Consider the following 19289-nt stretch of genomic DNA (forward strand, 5'->3'; position numbering starts at 1 on the left):
AGGAGCCGGACTGGCTACCTCGGTTGGCCCCCCTTGCTTAATTCCTGTTTATAAATTGCATGGTTAGCGAGTGCAAATCCAGTTACATCACAGAAAACCCAGATTCTGCTGTATCCTAAACTGCACTCGACAGCAATCAAACACATGCAAGGACATGTTGTGACAGTGATGTCTGTCCCCAGGCAAGACAGATAGTAGAACAGAGTTACATCACATCACCCAGGCCAGTATGTATCCAACAACTTTTTCACACAATTCACTGTCCCCAGTTCCTATCCAAACTGAAAGAGACATCTACCTCTGACCCCAGGCCTGTCCTTACTAGAGTCTCACCATCAATATTATAGGCTCAGACAGCTAATCCCTGACCCAAACCTGTCCTTGCACAATCATCCTCGATTCAGACTTTAGCATAGAATCTGGTCCACTTTCCATATTCTGGTAAAAACCCAATTAACTTAGAGAGTCAATCAGCGTGGTTTTATGTTCAGGAGAAAGCGTGCGCATGTGTCATGGTACTCTCCAAAATGACGGAAGACGGTAACTTGGGGGAGAAGAATTGCTGAATAAATTGTTATTTTTGTTTTCTTTGTGCACAAAAAGTATTCTTGCAGCTTCACAAAATTTAAGTTGAGCCACTGATGTCAAATAGACTGTTTTACCAATGTCCTCACTATGTTTCCGGGCCTGGGAACATTTCAGTTGTTTTGCTATATGCAGGGTCAGAGAGCTCTCCGATTTCATCAAAAATATCTTAATTTGTGCTGCAAATGGAGATCTTACGTCTTTGGAACAACATGAGGGTGAGTAATTAATGACAGAATTTTGTTTTTGGGGTGAACTAACCCTTTCAGCCCACAATACAGAACAAAAACTCTGTTGCTATATCAGTTTCATTGTGACTTTAACCCCGGTTTCACAGACAAGGCTTAAACCTAGTCCCAGAAAAAAACATAAGTTGAACTAAAAGAAACTTGCACTGACTGATCTTAAAATATATCAGTGCCTTTGTTTTGCCTCAAGATGCACACCAGTAATGGTTTTTTTTTCAAGGCACATTTATAAAAAATTCTTAAATGTCCTAATTAAACTACAGCATAATCCTGGTTTAGTCTAAGCCCTGTTTGTGAAACCAGGCCTAAAATTACTATTTCCACTGGACTGATTTAAACATGTACATCCCGAGTCTCAGAAACTAAGTAAAGCCAGCCAATCAGATTTGAGCCTGCTGTTTTGAGAGAGCTACTGCACTTTTTGCATTCCATATGCATCAGGTGGTGGGTATGCTGCCAGAGGCTGAATGATGAGTCCAGACATGTGACCCAAATAGGTTGGTAACTTTTCATTGCAATTTTTCATTGCAACACCAAAGAAAAAAAAAAAAGTTATGTTCTCAGAAAAACACTTATGTGAAAGCACAATGCTAACCTGCTGCATATATCATGCAAATCTGAGCATATCAATAAATTAAGTGAACTTTGTGTGTGTGTGTGACCTTTGCTCTAGTTGATGGGAAGAAAAACATTAGAGCTGGTAATCCTTCACTCATCCTTTGACCTCCTTAAAAAGTATGCCAAAACACTGACATTCGTTGAAGTTCTCTCTTATTCTTGGGGACCTATCAATCAGTCAAAGTCTGCGCTCATCCAAACCTGTGATGTGTCATTCATTATCAGCAGCGGCATGCTTTGAAAGATAAGCACAAACAATTTAAGACTGAAACATTGACTAATTCCTATGACCTTGAGGATATCAGCATATTCGAATATGGGATGTGATTATGGCCTATTTTTCCGAGAAGGAGATGAACACATAGGCTGTACGTGCACATTCCACATATTTGCAGTTAAAGATTCATTCAATGCTGAAAGCTTTGTGTTCTCTGATCCCTAATTATCTTAAACAAGGTTTTGAATCACTGACAGCAGTCTAAATTGTAATGAGGGGCTGGTGCAGGCCGGTACAGACCAAACTGATACAGCCCATGCAAATGAATGATTCACTGATGTCATCAGGGTCCTGAAAGGGCAACCTATTTCTGATGTCAATGCATAACACAGCCACATGAAGTGCTTACTCACCCTTATGTCGCTCCAAACCAGTGATGATTTCTTTCTAATCAAAAGGGGAAATGTTGAAGAACTCTTTTTGTCACTTTGATTTGTTATTTGTTACTTTAGCATAATAAATTAATATGAGATCTGCATGCAAACAGAGTACGAAGCTTTCAGAATATGTCATTTTGATTAATTTCTATTTTTGATGACAGTAGCTAATAATGCCCACCTCAATTTTAATAATCTACTAATACTGAGTCACCGTAGTTTTATTCATAGAATATTGTAGCATGTGGTATTTTGGCAGAAGTGACTGTGAATATAATGACCCCCCCATAATTCATTCAAACAATAACAACAACAACAATCCTCATTGTTTTAGTTTAAGTTATGCTATATATCACTGGCTATATAACTTAGGTGTTGCTATTTTTTGTTATTAGCTTGTAGCATAGTTATCTAAATACTTCAAAACAGTAGCTTTAGCTTAGTTTAATCACTGTACTTTCAATTATGCCTTGCTTGTAGCTTGGCAAACTAGCAGCTACAGAAATGTGTGTCATAGCTAATCTAGGCATGTAAACAGGTTGACAGTGCCTGGATCTCCAGTGCTCCTAAACAAAATATAGAAATCCAGATGGTAATAAGACTAATAGACACACATGTCACAGGCCCACTGCCAAATAGAGCCTTTTATTTTGATAACATCACACCCTTGATGCAAGCATCTGTTGGTGGAAATGTTGACCTCATGGACACACAAAAGACATGCATGCAGAGCTCACGGCATGACAGGAATGGAGAGAGAAATAGAGAGATGATTGGCGAGGGGTATAGCGAGAGGAAAAGAGATGGATTTCTGCAACATGACACACAACCCCCCATATATGTATAACCTGTAACTTTATCACACCCAAGCATTTCTCTCCTGTAAAAATCCAAAGTGTGGCAGATGTTCAGAGTCCCCTCTGTGGACATACAGCCCCTATGCTCAACAAAATAACAGAACTACGTCACAAAAACATATTGTGATGGGACCATTGTACATTGATATTTACATGGTACTGAATGATTATCACATGGACTACCATTGTATATGGTATTCCAAGGACTTACTAAAGTTACTACCATGAGTTTCTTTGAAACGAATGCCCAATCTTTTGACCAATAGATTTCCATTAGCAGATTTCACTTTGTATTGGAATTAACAGATTAAAATGTTGCTAGAAATTGCTAAAAATGCTAAATAATGACAAACACTTACATTTTTACAGCCTAATAATCAGTGTATATTTATATATTTTTATCAAGATAATTATTAGGGCTCTACACTGTATAGTGCATCATATACACGTGCACAAGAATACTTACAGTCAACATGAGCTAAATTCACAGCTCAAGCATAACGTACAGTATTAGAATGGGAAACCTCAGGAACTGAATCACACAAATCAGTCTTCTTATGACAGGTGGTTGGAATGAAGTGGTTAAAAAAAATAAGAGGGCTTAATATCCAAAGCCAAAATCCTCATTGGAAGATCATGTGCATTGTATCAGACTAATTTATTATGTGCACTAGTCATAAGTCATGCTATATGAATCTATTAAAAGGTGTGTCTGTTTAACAGTTAGTCTGAACCTTGCTACTTCAGAACAGCACAATCACCTGCAATAATATTTTGCCAACTCATGTTGTGGCAGATATGTAATTTTCCCTTTTGTTTGATTCACCTCTAACTCAAACAGCAGTCACCCTGCTGCTGTCTATAAAAAATGAAATTCTAATAATCTTAGTTTGCGTATGTGCACCGAACACCCAAGTAATCTGAATGACAAATGGGTAGAAAGTGTAAGAAATAAGAAAAGATTGAAGGAGCAGGAGAGATAGTTGAGCATGAGACAGAGAGCTTGTAATAGGACTAGAGTTTGCGCTGACTAACAGAACCATACACAGAAGAAACTCCGCCCCTTCTTTACCAGCCTATAACAGCCCACTATGGAGCCCGAGTCCAGAAACAGATGAGTGTTCTTCCACACCACTACCGCTCTGGACACCCTCTGGCTTTCTGTGTTGACCTGTTTTTAACCTCTCCGTATACTGGATACTGTCTTTCGGATACTTTTCTCACTTCTTTGACACTTTTGCATGGATTACTGATTTAAAAATGCATTCCCAGCTCCTGTTGGATGAATTCAGCCATGGTAAGTTACCTGTTCTTACCTGACCTCACTTGTTTGAACCTTGCTGCTTAATTTGTAACACTTACTATAAGACTGCTGACTAAGTTTCAGAGACCTTTTCTCCTGGTGTCCTTCTCTCTCTGAGGACATATAGGCACTGAATGTTTCAGGCGATTTATGATGACAGGTTGGGAAGGGTCCCAGAAACGGTGCACACGGACAGCGTCAGGATTTAGGAGTGAGAGGAAGATCCTGGCATGTCTCACTTGTGCATAGCGAAGCTTCAAATCTCTCATAACTAGAAGTGCATCAGTGACCCCTAAACCAGCAGAGTTACAATTTACAGCACGGCTTCATTGGACCATCATTATGTGAATAGATATGGCCCTGAGTACATCGTAATATAATTATAGGGCGCACAAATCAACTATTTGATAAGAAGTGCATTGATTCCCCAATAAAACTCTAGACAGCATGTGCTCACAAGCAGTAAACAGAATGTGGTACACAGGCGTCCAGCAAGGAGAGTCGTGACAGGGTGTAGGAGGCTCATTGGACCATAATAACTGGCTCACTGGATTATGTAAACTATAGATCATGGAACATTCCTCTATGGCTTTATAGTTTTATAGTTTTGATCAGTAGTTTCTCAGTGACGTCTGCGACAACTAAGATAAATCTCTCTGCAGGATGGAGGTGTCAATCATCTGAACGTTATGTAATTAACTGTGGGCTGCTTTCACAATGCTTGCAGGTTGACGCCAAGCAGCCGTGACCCAGGAACTATAGAGTGACTGGCCATTGTGCCCTTGATCAGCAACCCATGATTTCCCCCAAGGGAGCTCCTATACTATAAGATGTTTTGCATAAAAAAAGCATGTTAAATGGTGTGTAATGGTGTCGTGCAGAATGTATATTTTGCCCTTTTCCATACACTGACTGGAGTGCTCAAGCGGTGTTATTTTATTATCGTTGATATACTATTCTAGTTTTTGTTAATATTTTGAATTTTACTTTTATTTTGACATTTTCTGTTTTCAATTTAACTCTTTTACTAGCCTAGTTTTTTTATTTTATTTTTATTTTTTTATGTATACAGTTTTTTTTATTAATTTCGATTAATTTAGTTATTTTAGTACTTCATATTAAACTGAAGTAAAAAATATTGGCTTGGCAACTAGCTGAAATAAAATTCGATACATACATTTTATGTTTTATTTGACTTAATGTTTGTCTCCAAAAAAAAAAAAAAAGTTCAAAAATGATTAATGGCAACTTTTTCCGAATGATGGTTTACAAAGCTGAGGACTTAGAGTACACTATAAAAAAATCTGGGTTGTTTCAACCCAACTTTAGGACAAATATGGACAAATATGGAACCCAAAAGTTGGGTTAGTCCATATTTGACCCAAAATTGGGTTGAAACAACACAGCATTTTATGCTGCAAAAGATTATTAATAAATAAATAACATTAGCCTAAGTCATTGATAATTAATACAGAATCCACAATAAACATTATAGTCCTATTTTGTGTTTATAATGTTACAGTAATCTATAAAATGTTTTCTGCTGGGATATAGGAGTATATAAAACGTGTGATATGATGAGTATGGCTCACACATGGCAGTGCGATGGTGTTACTCTAAAGCGCAGTCGTAGTGCGGCATAGACGCGAGCGCACGGGGATTCACATGCGCGCCTCTGCTGCTGATGCTGCGCCGCATCCATCCATTCATTCAGCGCTGGCGCAGGACATACAGTCCTGATTATTCCGTTCCGCCTCATTCAGCTCAGTTGAGCTATATTTAGTGTGTTTAAACCCGTGTTGGTGACCGCATCAGCCTGGAGGCTTGTGAGCATCATGGTTTTCAGACAGCTCGTCTGCGGAGATGTTGCAGCATCATCATGCGTCCTGCGGTCAGACCTCTGCTCATAACCAAATGAAGACACTATAACCATAACGTGCTTTCTGGGACGGAACAGGGACGGAGAGACTAATGCAGTGAGTAGAGGATCAGAACAGGCTGTGTGTCAGATAAGAACCTATGAAGGATGTTACTCTTAAAATGCTCATGGGTAGTTTAGTCGATGATGTTGTCGTGATTGTGAAGATGGATCAACTGCACAGGACAAATAAATTAATGAATTAACCAAGTAGCCTACATAAGTAAATAAACCCTGAAAGTTCAAGATACATCCCAAACTAATTACATCACAACAGACCCTGAACTATTAGGGGAGTAGCTTTAATGGCAGTAAATCTTGAATGATGGGAACATTGAGATCTGAAGCAGTCTGCCCTATAACAAACTAAACCGGACAGAACAACACGATCCTGCTTTATCGTCGATGGACGAGTAGTTAGTCAACATCTGGAGTTAAACCGCCCTGAAAACAACACATAAGAGGGATAAAATAGCCTATTGTTCAGGGGTTTAAGGAAACCTGTCCATTTGATGCGTTAGTGAATAGAAATAACCCATAATAATAATAAACTAGCCTATATATAACAATGCTTTTTTTATTGTTGACTTTTGAGATGGTTTCTAATATTTTTTAAAAGGATGCTATAAATAAAGCTTATTATTATAAAATATGTAATGGTTCAAATAGTTATGCTAAAAATTTGTGTAAAATATTTAGTTATACACTAGTTTTGTGGTATAAAAAAAAATGCTAAATTGTTGTATTTTTATGTGCTGTTGGTGAATTTTAAAAAAATGATTTACCTAATTATTTGTTGATTTCACAATTCCACGTTCACTGTTATAAATTCAAGTACTCTTCATGGATTTGTGGTTATTGCAGTGGATTTCAATTTAATGAGTTTGAAAACGGCGCGGTCCCCATGGCAATAACAGAAGCGCAAAGAGCGTTCAATGCGCATGCGTAGCTTCAGAGCAGCTCTTCACGCGGATAGAAATAAAAGCGCGAAGTGCGCATGCGCAGCAGCGCTTACTCACAGTGCTTCAACAGTAGAGCTTCACACGGCAGTTTGCGAGGGAAGCCGCTGGTAGCGCATACAAACCTGACCAAGAACGGTTAGGAATAAAATATACATGACACCCGTGAGAAGAGTAAGTACATGTTTTATGTCTTTGCTTTCTATATGAGCCTGCCTGGAGCGTAAATGTGGCTATTTGGATGGGTTAAAGGGTTTATTTTAACGGCAAAGGGCGGCGCGATGATCAGCCGTGGCACAATAACCTTCTTTGTTCAGGTAACGCGTTGAAGCGCTTTAAAACATCAAGATTTAACGCGTAAATCATTAGAGGACACTGTTCACTCATATGTAGACATTAGTATGGTTATTAAGAGTTTTATTTCACCATCACCTCGGTTATTAATCTTTTTAAAACACGGGTTTAAGGCGACTTGATGTTTATGTGAATCCTGTCGTTATTTATCGTTCGTTTTATTTTAACATCAGTTTTATATCAGGGTTCCTATTGTTTTTACAGGGTTATTGATTCTGTTTGATAGTTTTTGAATTGAAGCATTGTTTTGACTCCGAGCCGGTTCAGTTTTAGCTTTAGCATGTAACGTTAGCCCGACGGCAAAATGGAGGACCGAAAATGACCAATAAAACCATAAAAACACAAACGGATTAACCGTAAACTTTACAGGACCGCAATATAAACAATCCACGTAAATTAGCGTTATATACAACACGATAGTTTATTGGTTTGCCTCGCTATTCTATTTTGTTCATCAAATCCTCACTATTTACTTTAATCTTTAATTATGAACTAATTTCTTTAGTTATTCCTGGACAGCCTTAATATTTACTTTTTGAGTGTTGCAGTGAACGTTGTCGTTGTGTTTAATGGAGTTTATGTGGTAGATCCAAAACATATAGTTTGTTTGTTTATTAAGTACCACACTTTCACTTTATCATTGTTTAAATATGACTTCTAGGTGTTGGTTTATCAGTACTAGACCTCCTTCAGTTAACAAAATGGTCGACCATCATTTCCCTCTCACACTACTGCAACGTGGCTGCATCGCCCCCAACCTTTGTGTCTTCAGACACCGGCTGGGACCCGTGTTAATCCATTACATGTGTGTTACGATCACTGCGTGTCTTTTACAGTCTGAGGAGGGGACACAGGAACCCATGACATCAGATGGTGTAGAGATGCGTCAGAGTTGGGGTTCATGAACAATCACACAGGAAGCATTGCCCAAGAGGACTGTCATGAGTGTATAAGCGTTTTACCGGAGAACTTAATAAGGGGTCCTCTGTATTCTTTTGTGTAGGCTACTTGTGGTCTTGTCTTTTTAAATGAGTATGTTACATTAAGATTATATTACGTTCTTTTCAGTATCCTTTATACAGTTGAGCACTGCTCAGATTCATTACATTTTCAGTGTCTTCTCCTTAGAAAAGAGAAAGCATATTTATGAATTGCTCATAGTGAATGGCATTCTAATTCGAGTTTTGGTCTTCCGACCTACGGTACATTGCTAATCGGTTATTTTTCTGCTCTGTTTTGCAGGGTATCCCAGTGTAAAATGGATGATAGTTTTGATTGCGACTGCGGTGAGCTGGAGCCGCCTGATCACTGAGAAGAAATCGTCTCTCTGAGATCATCAGCCCTTTTGGTTTCCCCACATCAGGTGCTTTAAACAGGAAAAAGGAAAAAAAAAAGTAGATTTATCACCATTTACTTGGACCATTATTAATGCTGCTGCTCAGGGCCAGTCATACACTGAAAATTTCTGCACTGTGACAATGGTTTTATAGGTAGTGACTTAGATTTTTTTCAGTTGCGTTCAGAGATATTTGATTGGCTTCCAAATTCATTCCATTTAACATTGAAATGAAAAGAAAAGTCTCCCACAAACTACATTTAAGAAGATGCTAAAAAGTGGTGTGAATAATGACAGCATATCTTGGCAACATATCCGAATCAGTTCCAAGCCTCTCTCAGAATACCCTGTAACAGTCGTTTCGAGGGAAACACTCAAGTCTTCGTAGGCTTGAGTGTTTCTCGTCTTTTTTGTTAAGTTAGGTTTGCCTTTCTCAATTAGCTCTAGTAGTTGCAACTTAAGATCAGCTGCATATCAGTTAAATCAGAAATCCTTCCTGCTATAATATCTGCACAGAGCTGCTCTTGTAGACCACAAAATGGCAGAAAAATTTGAAAGCCTTATGAACATTCATGGCTTCGACTTGGGCCCTCGCTACATGGACCTTAAGCCTCTGGGCTATGGGGGCAACGGACTGGTCTTTTCCGCTGTCGACACCGATTGTGACAAGAGAGTCGCCGTGAAAAAGATAGTCTTAACCGACCCTCAGAGCGTCAAACACGCACTGCGCGAAATCAAGATCATTCGCAGGCTCGATCACGACAACATCGTGAAGGTGTTTGAAACGCTGGGGCCCAGTGGTCGGAGGCTCACGGAGGACGTGAGCTCTCTGACGGAGGTCAACTCTGTGTACATCGTACAGGAGTACATGGAAACCGACCTCTGTAAAGTACTGGAACAGGGCTTGTTGTCCGAGGATCACGCACGGCTGTTCATGTACCAACTGCTGCGAGGACTCAAATACATCCACTCTGCAAACGTGCTTCACCGAGACCTGAAGCCTGCCAACCTCTTCGTCAACACTGAGGAATTGGTACTGAAAATCGGGGACTTTGGACTCGCCCGTATCATGGACCCCCACTATTCCCATAAGGTATCTATTTTTTTCTCATATTTTTCTCTTTCGGTGTTCAATGTCTGTTTCATCTCATTGACAACCATCCAGATGGCTTCTTTGATGTTGTTTGGCTGAGCTATGAATGAGCTTTCCTTCCATTCACTGATTCGATGTATCATAGGAAATAAACAGTAGTGCCACAGTCCTTGAAATGACACCTCTGACTTCCTGTTTCTGTGAAACCCTTTCCTGTATGGTAACATCCAGTACAGTTTCTGCATATCCGGTTGTATGTGTCTTGTGTATTTTGAAAGGAAGTCGACCCTGACACTCCAGAAATAGTATGAAAGAATGACACAGCTGTTCCTTTGTGGATCAAGAGTTGAAATGCCCAGTGTTTCTTCATATCCTGAATGGGAAATCTGAATAAGTTTCTTAATTCTACTGTTGACTTTTCTGTTAATGTTCTCTCATTAGTTCCTTTGCTTGAACAGTTCAGTCTTGTTTGGTTTTGCAAGTATGTTGTGGAGAGGTGATTTCACTGGCTGATGTTAGGAGATGTGGCTGGATTCAAGCGTACATGTCTCAAATTTGTAATCGTTTCTTTTCTGTGGTCTCACATGATCCATATTCCAGCCAGATCTTCTCTCGCACATGTATTCAGATGCCTCCTTCAGAGCCTTTTAGAGAGAGAGAGCTGTTCCTGCTTCAGGTCTATGAATAGCTGCTGTCGCTCCACCGCACATACTCTGCTGGTCTGGGTTTGTTCTACAAGGAACAAGACAATTGCAAGACTATATCAGGCTCTGGTCCTGTAATTACTGAGTCAGCTGCTTTACTGACGTGTGACAACTTGCTGCTTATGTTTGAGAATTCAGACTCCCTGACCATGTCTACATGGGTATAAAAAAACGAAAATGTGAAATTATTCAGAATAATTTTAAAAATTGCATCACGTATCATAAATCTGTTATGAAAACAAGTCATTAGTCCCTGTTTAATGTTTATTTCAGCAGTGACTGAGTAGACACATAATTATCATTAAAAAGGTTGTATACACTTCATTTTGTACAGTTTAAACAGCTAAAACTTTTAATTTTGAGTGTTGCTTATTAAATTTGATTTATTTAATAAACTTTATTTTTGGTTTTCAGCTTAATGAAAACGTGTTCTTTTCAGTTTTGCCATTTTAAGTTTGTTTTTAGTAAACTTGCACAGTAGTTTAACCAGCTCATTCATTTTGATTCACAAAAGCACATCGAATTTCAGAATGTAGGTCATGAAACTCAGGATGATTTTACCCTTCTGTGAATGATTTATGTTCCTTGTGTTGTCTCTCTTTCTGTTGTGGAGTCTCTCTTCTTTACGTTCCAGAAAAGCAGTATCTTTAATAGCTTAACTTGTCTGTCTTTCTCATAGTGCTCATAAATAATTTTTCAACACACACAGATATAAGGGAACTGTGGATATTCCAATTACGGTGTTGAAATGACACCCAGTTCTGATCAAAAGAGGCACATGTAACACATTTGCACATACAGAATACAACCAGATTTGCATATTAGGACAGTTCATGTTTATGTAAACACTATTGCTAATTCTCCAGAAAATGTCATGGTTTTTGTAAAGAAGTTGACTTTCTCACACTTTGCTTCTATCCCCCCCCATCTCTCCCTCTTTGCTGCAGACTATTGTCAAACTGCTGCGTGCTCACTTTTGCTGACCTGTTTAAGCAGTTTTGTGTATTGATAGATGGAGAATGGGAGTGTGTGTGTGATGCCTCTGTGAAATGACCTTTTTGTGCAGTCAGCACTTCAGTGGTGGTTTATGGAGGTTTGTGGGAAGCACACCTCAGCCATTTAACTCTAGTTTTATATTCATGAATTTTTTGATGCATCTGTTTTTTCTGTTTGCATTCCCTATAATATATGTATTTTTACAAGATTTAAGAAATAGTTGAAGCACTAACTTTTTTTTTTTTAACCTTTTTAACCTTCCATTATATACAAAAGATGGCTCTTGATTAGTTTAAAAGACAATCTATTCTTGCTTGTATCCTGACCATCACTGACATCAGATGTGGCTGGATGCTATAACATGAAGGACATTGTCAGTGAATGAAGGCAATCCAGTAAAGTCTTTAAATGGCCTGTATCCAGTAGGACAGGGCTTCTGTTCATGCAAATGGGGTCATTTTTGAAGGGCTAACTATGATCTAGCTTCAAGCTATAATTCAGACAGGCTGTTGTTTAAGCACTAAACATAAGGTAAGGCTCTGTGGCTGAAAAATCATTGTTTGGAACATAGCAGTACTAGTCAGGGCTGGGAGAAAGTGTAATTAGGAAATGTTTGAACGAGGTTTCTCAGACCTGGAGAGGTAATGATTCACCCGTGACTGGAAGCTTTAACTTGAACCCCTCCACATTCAGAACAAGCCTTTTGTATGGAAGAAAGCAATAGGATTTGTGTTTGGAGGTTTATTGTCATTTTAAAGGTCATTTAGTCTTTTTGTTCTTTCAACATTTTCAGAAGAGAACTTGCTGTGCCAAAGGCAAATAATCTTTTAAATGGGACATTTTCTCACTCTTTTTATAATTCAGTATTGCATGGACATGAGCTTTTTACCATACACTAGTGAGATGCATTACTTTCTACTACATAGGCAGCAGCCTTCTTAAGCTGGGGACACACTACACAACTAGTGGAAACATTCTAAGACCGACCTCAACACACTCGTTCCCATCGACCGCAGCAGGTTCTAGTCCTTGACAGTCAGAGAGGAGAACAAACCTAATGAGTCAGTCTGCTACACAACACACTTAACGACTGCAGGTCACGATTGGACAAATTCTGCCGAACCAAAAAAAACGCTCACAACCTCAGCGTCTACCCGCTTTCCCGCAGCCGGTCCCGCCCCGCCACAGACAACACTGTGGAAAACACCGCTGTTTTTCCGTATTGAGACGTTAAGACTTTTAAGACTGGGTACAGTACCTGGTACTTTTTTTAGTACCACCTCGGCCGAGGCTCCAAGCGAGCCGTACCGTTACCAAAACGTGACGTAAACTCTGCTGATCACTGATTGGCTGGAGAGAATCGTCATTGAATTTGCGGCACGAGACACAACAGACCCGCTAGATTTAAATCAGCACAGCCAGTGAAAGATCGAACACAACTGTTTTGAATGGGCGCACCTTTTTTAACAACCATAAATGGCTGTTACGTTGTCTGTTGAGGAAGTACAGACTGTCCTCTCGTGATAGCCGAGGAACAGATCCAGCGAGAGCTTAATGGAGCGACGCAAAATTAAAAAGTTTTTCAGGAGTCACGGCAGCAGAGGCGGCGCAACTATAACGACACGTGAATAATCCCGCCCACTCTAAAGCGGTACTAAACTGCAGTGGAAACGCAACCCAAGCCGAACTGAGCCGTATCGTGCCGTTCTGAACGAGTCGAGACGTACCACGCAGTGGAAAAGCGCCAATACAGAAGCATACAGGTACTCGGCTCAATTAATTTTGATGGAGTTTGGCTATTTACCCCAGTACACTTGTGAAGTATTACATACAGATTATTCAGCAGCAGCGTTCATTTACATGTTGTACAAGTCTTAAAGCAACCGTAGCAAAAAAAGGGCCAGTTCAATTCTAAGGGCAAAACGGAAGGAAAATCAAGTCTAGGTTCTGCCCTCGATAAGTAAACCTCAGAGGAAAAAAAAGTGTAGAACATGGGCTTTTAAAGTATTATGAGAGGAATCCTGTGTTGAAGGGCAGATGCTTATTTTTAGAGGGTCTTTTTATCTTGTGCTGCTCTGCTTTAGAAATCCGACCCAGTCTGAGGAATGTTTGGAATTCACGTGCAGAGCGGATCAAGCCCTTTCTTCCCTTCCCCCTCTCCTCTCTTCCCATTGTCTGTGTTTGGCTGAGCTCTCTGGATTCTGGTTTTCCTCCAAGTCCTGCTTTTAATGCTTGCATGTCATTGAGTTCAGACTTGTTCTGCCTCATCTCTGCAGTAGTTTGAGGTATTAGAGGTTTTGTGAAGTTACCAGAGGATGTCCAACCAGAATGTTTCTCACTCCTCTCAGCTGTCTTTCTCACATTGACTCATTTTACAGACAAGCTCTGAAACCAGTCTGAACTGACTCCATCACCAGACTTTGACCTACTTTTGTGGACTCGGATGACTTTAGAACTGAAAAGGAAAATTATTTGTTTTGAAGTATTCACCCTGCATTCTCATATGAAAGAGCAAAAAGGAAGGAGATGCTAATTCCTTCTGTGAAGATTTTTTTAGCTGTGTAACGTATCGTCCGTATTTCAAATGGTGCAGGATGAATTAAGTCCCCTAATTATGAGCGGTAGTAATGCTTGCTTTAACAAACACAGATAAATATGAGCTGTGATGGAGTTTCTGTCTGACATTTAAACTTCCTGCTGGTTGGTTTGGAGCTCCTCACGGTTTGCATGAGTCGTCTGCCACCAGCGAGGGTGGATTTATTTAACATTCAAATGAGTTGCCTAAAATGTGTCATGACTGGTTAGGTTTGACTCCTCCTCGAGAATCATTTATGCAGACGTTTATATTTCACTGACCCTACTATGACTGCTTTTGTCAATTTCTGAATGACCACATGCTATTCTGTAGGAATATAACAATTCACTCAACTCTTCAGTTTTCCCTTTTTTTTTTTTTTTTTTTTTTTTTTTTTTTTTTTTTTGCAAAACATCGTTAAGTTATAAATGGAAAAATTGTCCATTTTATTATTGCTCGGACAAAATGCTGCGCATTTCTTTGTGAAATTTAAATGTAAAAAAAAAACTAAATTTAAATTTTAAAACTAAACCCCAAATCAAATAAATAACACAAAGGAAATCTCTTGATTAGTAGACTAAACAAACGTAAGGCTTTTCCTGTGCTCTTTATATTTAAAATAAGGAAACAACTGTATTTTAATCAAGATCAAACAAAGAATAATTAGAATTTTGAAATTTGAAGCAAAAACAGAACGCCCTGACTTTTTAATTTTGTGAAGCTATACTACATAAAACATAACTGCATGAAACAAATGGCAATAAGAACTGCAGACAGAACTATCAGGAAATAAACAATATAGATTTTTTTTTATTTTTGTGCTTAGTGTGCCTTTCATGATATTGCTTAATGCTTTTTAAAATTAAAATGTATATAATTCTGTTTTATACTTCATATTATTTTATGATTTTTATACTGCAAACTAGACTGTTCTGAGACTCTAGTTAGTATGAACGGTGACCCATACGAGCAGGTTGATGTCACTGACTTGTCTGTCCACCGTTGTGTCAGGCACGAGATGGATTATCTTGGTTCTTTGTCCAGAGGAACTGCTTATCTCTTTTGATCGATCTGTCTGTCCATTTGTGTCATCCTTTAGTCATCGTCTCTGTTTGTCCTTCAAATGTTTCTTGGAGCAAGTTTTGTATCTTAGGGTACAGCTGTAGACTGACTGTCTTTTCAACTAAAGGCTAGATGTGAAACTGGGCCATGTTTTTGAGCTGGTAGCCCTGCTTTAGTCAGGACTTTCTAGTACAGCTGTCCTGAGTGCATGACCTCATCAGTGAATGAGATGAGAAGAGCAACGTGAATTATTAAATGCTCCATCTCATGAACATTTGAACTTTTAACAATAAACATGAAACACCCAACACTATCATACTTTTTATTTTTTATTTAACACATACTTATTACACTTCAAATTTGCACATAACATACATGTACATGCTGAATTGTCTATTTTGCATATTGTCCATTTTGTATATATTTTTTTACTGTCACTAAAACAAATTGTATTTTCCTTGTATGTGCAAAAAGAATTAGCTTTATTGCTAGGTATGATTCTGAAGAATTGTTCTCCTTCTCCCATAGGGGCATCTGTCTGAGGGACTGGTCACTAAATGGTATCGTTCTCCTCGTCTGCTCCTTTCCCCAAATAACTACACCAAAGCCATTGACATGTGGGCCGCAGGGTGCATCTTTGCTGAAATGCTGACTGGAAAAACTCTCTTTGCAGGTATTAAAGTGTGTGTGTGTGTATGTCTAAAGTCCTATAATCTTTTATTATAGCAGTTTGTCTTCCTTTTTATTTTGGCACTTTTTTTTAGTTCATTTCTTTGTGACCTTTTCTTATCTTGCACATACAATGATCAGGTAGCTGAAGGTCATTTCCTGTATTCTAATAAAATAGGACAAGGTGTTTTATTTTTTCGCTTTTGTAGAAGTAAAAGAGAGAAGCTGTTTCTGTGAACTCAAACCTTTGGAAACTAGGGCAGAACTGTTTTAATGCAATTTAGTGGATGCTAGTTTAGGCACAGCTGGTTTACAGGGTTGCCACAGCCATGGAAATATCTGAATTTAATTGTGAGTTCAGTCTCTATAAATTTATTTTAACAAGTGCTTATCCAGTAATCCTGTACAAATGGGAGAATCATGGAAATTCATTATTCAAATGGCGTTGGGACCCTGAGATTAATATTAACTCTCAGCCTTGCCAAACTCAAAGCTTGCATACTAACTAGGCCGGTTTCTTTAAGTATACAAATGTCTCTTGTGCAAAATATTGGCAGTGCAATTTCCTTGACAGTTTCTGAATTAAACATTTGTATGTGTGTGCAGGAGCTCACGAGCTGGAACAGATGCAGCTGATTCTGGAATCCATTCCGGTAGTCCATGAGGAAGACCGACTGGAGCTCCAAAGTGTAATTCCTGTCTTTATCAAGAACGACATGTCAGAACCCCACACACCGCTCGCCAAGTTATTGCCTGGTGTCAGCCCTGAGGGTTAGTTGCACAAGAATATTTTCAAAATGCATGCAATTCATAGAAACTTCATTTTATGGACACTTAAATTCATGGAAACTTCAATACCATTCTCTCTTGCGCACTCCCTTCCCTTTACCCAGCAGCAATCCATAGGATTCTGTTTTTTTTTTTTTTTTTTTTTTTTTTAGAAAATTATCTCAGTTTTGCAACTCCTTATACTAAAGCAGAGTTGGTTGTGTAAATCTCATCTATTATTGATAATTTGTTCACTGTAGCATTGGATTTCCTGGAGAAGATCTTGACGTTTAACCCCATGGACCGGCTCACTGCGGAAGAGGCTCTTGCTCACCCATACATGAGCGATTACTCCTTCCCTCTAGATGAACCAGTTTCCTTGCACCCCTTCCACATCGAGGATGAGGTGGATGACATCTTGCTCATGGATGAGAGCCACAGTCACATTTACAACTGGGAGAGGTGAGCCTCACATCAGCTTTACAGTATTTATACGAGGAAATAGTGTGTCGAAATAGTGTCATTCTCCTCTGGACAGACAAAATCAGCAATTCAAATATAGGCTAAAGCAGAATCAGAGTAAGGAAGGAAGCCCCTTTGTGGAAAGTTGGTTCTTCTGGCTGCCATCTTGCCCATGAAATAATTTTGTTTTTCCTTCACACTGTAGGTACCATGAAAGTCAGTTCTCTGATCAAGACTGGCACCTGCACAGCACCCATGAATTGGAAGACGTGCAACGGGATCCTCGAGCGCTGTCAGATGTTACGGATGAAGAGGAGGTCCAGATCGATCCACGGAAATACATGGATGGGGAGTGTGAGAAGTTCCTAGAGGATCCATCGTTCGATCTTCCACCAGAGCGCTCGTGGCAACAGGAAGATCACCATGAGAACAAATACTGCGACCAGGAGTGCAGCTACACTTGCAACTACAAAGCTGTGTCCCCATCCTACCTGGACAACCTGATCTGGAGGGACAGTGAGGTGAACCACTACTATGAGCCCAAACTCATCATTGACCTCTCCAACTGGAAAGAGCAGCAAAGCAAAGAGAAGAACGACAAAAAAGGCAAGACCAAGTGTGAGAAGAACGGACTGGTCAAGGCCCAGATAGCCCTGCAAGAGGCGTCTCAGAACAACTGTGTGGCCGAGAAGGATCGTGAACAGGAAAAACACCAGAACCACAATCAGGGCTTCGACTTCGATTCGTTTATCGCCAGCACCATCAAAATGAGCCTTCAGCCAGAATCCGACGACGTTGACCTCCTGAATGAGTTGAACACCTCCGTTTCCCAGCTGGACACCCGTGCTCCTTGCGGCTCCATGTCCAAGTCCATCAGTCAGGAGAAAGAAGAGAAGTGTCTAGTCAACCTGGCGCAGCTCGGTGTCCGAGCACCCTGTCCTTGGGAGAGTTTCACGGACAGCGACGTTACCGAGAGCAGCCTAATCGACGAGGCTTGCTGGGACGTCCGCAAAGACGAGCAGCTCCAGAAGGAGAGCAGCGGCTGCCAGAGCAGTTACTTAGACCGCCTCTTCAACAAGCGGGAGGAGGTAGAGTCTGAGATTCCTGATCCTGTCGAGGAGTCCACACCAGAGGATGACTTCATATCCTGCAGCAGCGAGATCGTCTTTAACATGCAGCTGGAGTCTCTGGCCATTCCGGGGTTCGAGGGAGCGGGTGACATTCCTCTGAAGTCCATCCAGGCAACGTTAACGCCCTCTGCTGTTAAGCGCTCCCCACAAATCGCCCATAAAACCTACAGCAGCATTTTCAAGCATTTAAATTAAACAGTCCACCCCATTCAAGCAGAGTCCAGCTTATTTTTTATAGAGTTATGTATTTCTGTACTTGAATCATTTTTTATCTTTTTACATATGGTTACTTTTAAGGAAACTTTTTTTTTTTTTTTTTTTTTATTATTATTATTATCTGTGAATTAAATGCAAGTTAATTCAGTTCATAAATTCATCCAAAGTGCTGGACAGTGTTCCTACACATGAAATGTTTTTGGCCTCTAATTTTCATTTTCAACTCTGATATATATATATATATATATATATATATATATATATATAAGAAACTAACGCCATGACATTTGCACACAGTGTAGATTCAGAAACATTAGGGAAAGACAGAGGAACGACTGTTGAGTAGTGAAATGGTTTATCCATTTGCAAGCAATGGAATAGAGAAAAACAGGGTGGAAATAATGCACTAACCGTGTGGGAGACGCCGCCACTGACAACATAATGTGACCTTCTGACTGACAGCCAATAGGACTGACACGAGCAGTGCGTCTTGGCCTTTCTCTTCCTGTTTTTTTTTTTTTTTAATTAAGGCTAATGTATTTATTTGACCTTTTCCACCTCATTTCCATTTAAAAGCAAAGCCTTTTTGTCATTTTGTTCATACTGTAAACTTCCTCAAACGTGATGCCAGCACAGCAAACATTAACCCAACCGTAGGTTTGCGATGCGTTAACTGTAGGTTCGTAAAGGAGTTATCTACCTCAAGGTAACAGCAGAAGGTTCTGTCTCCCAACTGTAGTGCTTTAAAGAAACACTTGCCCTTTCATCGATGTTTTATTTTG

General features: G+C 39.6%; 1 protein-coding gene across 1 annotated transcript; it reads left to right on the forward strand.

Annotated features, from left to right (window-relative positions):
- Positions 1–7223: 7223 nt before the first annotated feature.
- LOC306888475 (mitogen-activated protein kinase 6-like) lies at positions 7224–18614 on the forward strand. Its single transcript, XM_079446810.1, has 6 exons — positions 7224–7316; positions 8739–9925; positions 15791–15935; positions 16538–16702; positions 16960–17161; positions 17367–18614. The coding sequence occupies exons 2-6, from the start codon at positions 9371–9373 to the stop codon at positions 18484–18486; spliced, it is 2187 nt and encodes a 728-aa protein (XP_079302936.1). The 5' UTR covers positions 7224–7316; positions 8739–9370; the 3' UTR covers positions 18487–18614.
- The last annotated feature ends 675 nt before the right edge of the window (positions 18615–19289 follow it).

Source organism: Barbus barbus, assembly GCF_936440315.1.
Source record: "Barbus barbus genome assembly, chromosome: 22".
NCBI lineage: Eukaryota > Metazoa > Chordata > Actinopteri > Cypriniformes > Cyprinidae > Barbus > Barbus barbus.

Coding starts and splice junctions, on each gene's coding strand:
- LOC306888475 (XM_079446810.1), top strand. CDS start 9,371: ATGGCAGAAAAATTTGAAAGCCTTATGAACATTCATGGCTTCGACTTG. Junction 9,926..15,790: donor ACCCCCACTATTCCCATAAG/GTATCTATTTTT, acceptor CTTCTCCCATAG/GGGCATCTGTCTGAGGGACT. Junction 15,936..16,537: donor TGGAAAAACTCTCTTTGCAG/GTATTAAAGTGT, acceptor ATGTGTGTGCAG/GAGCTCACGAGCTGGAACAG.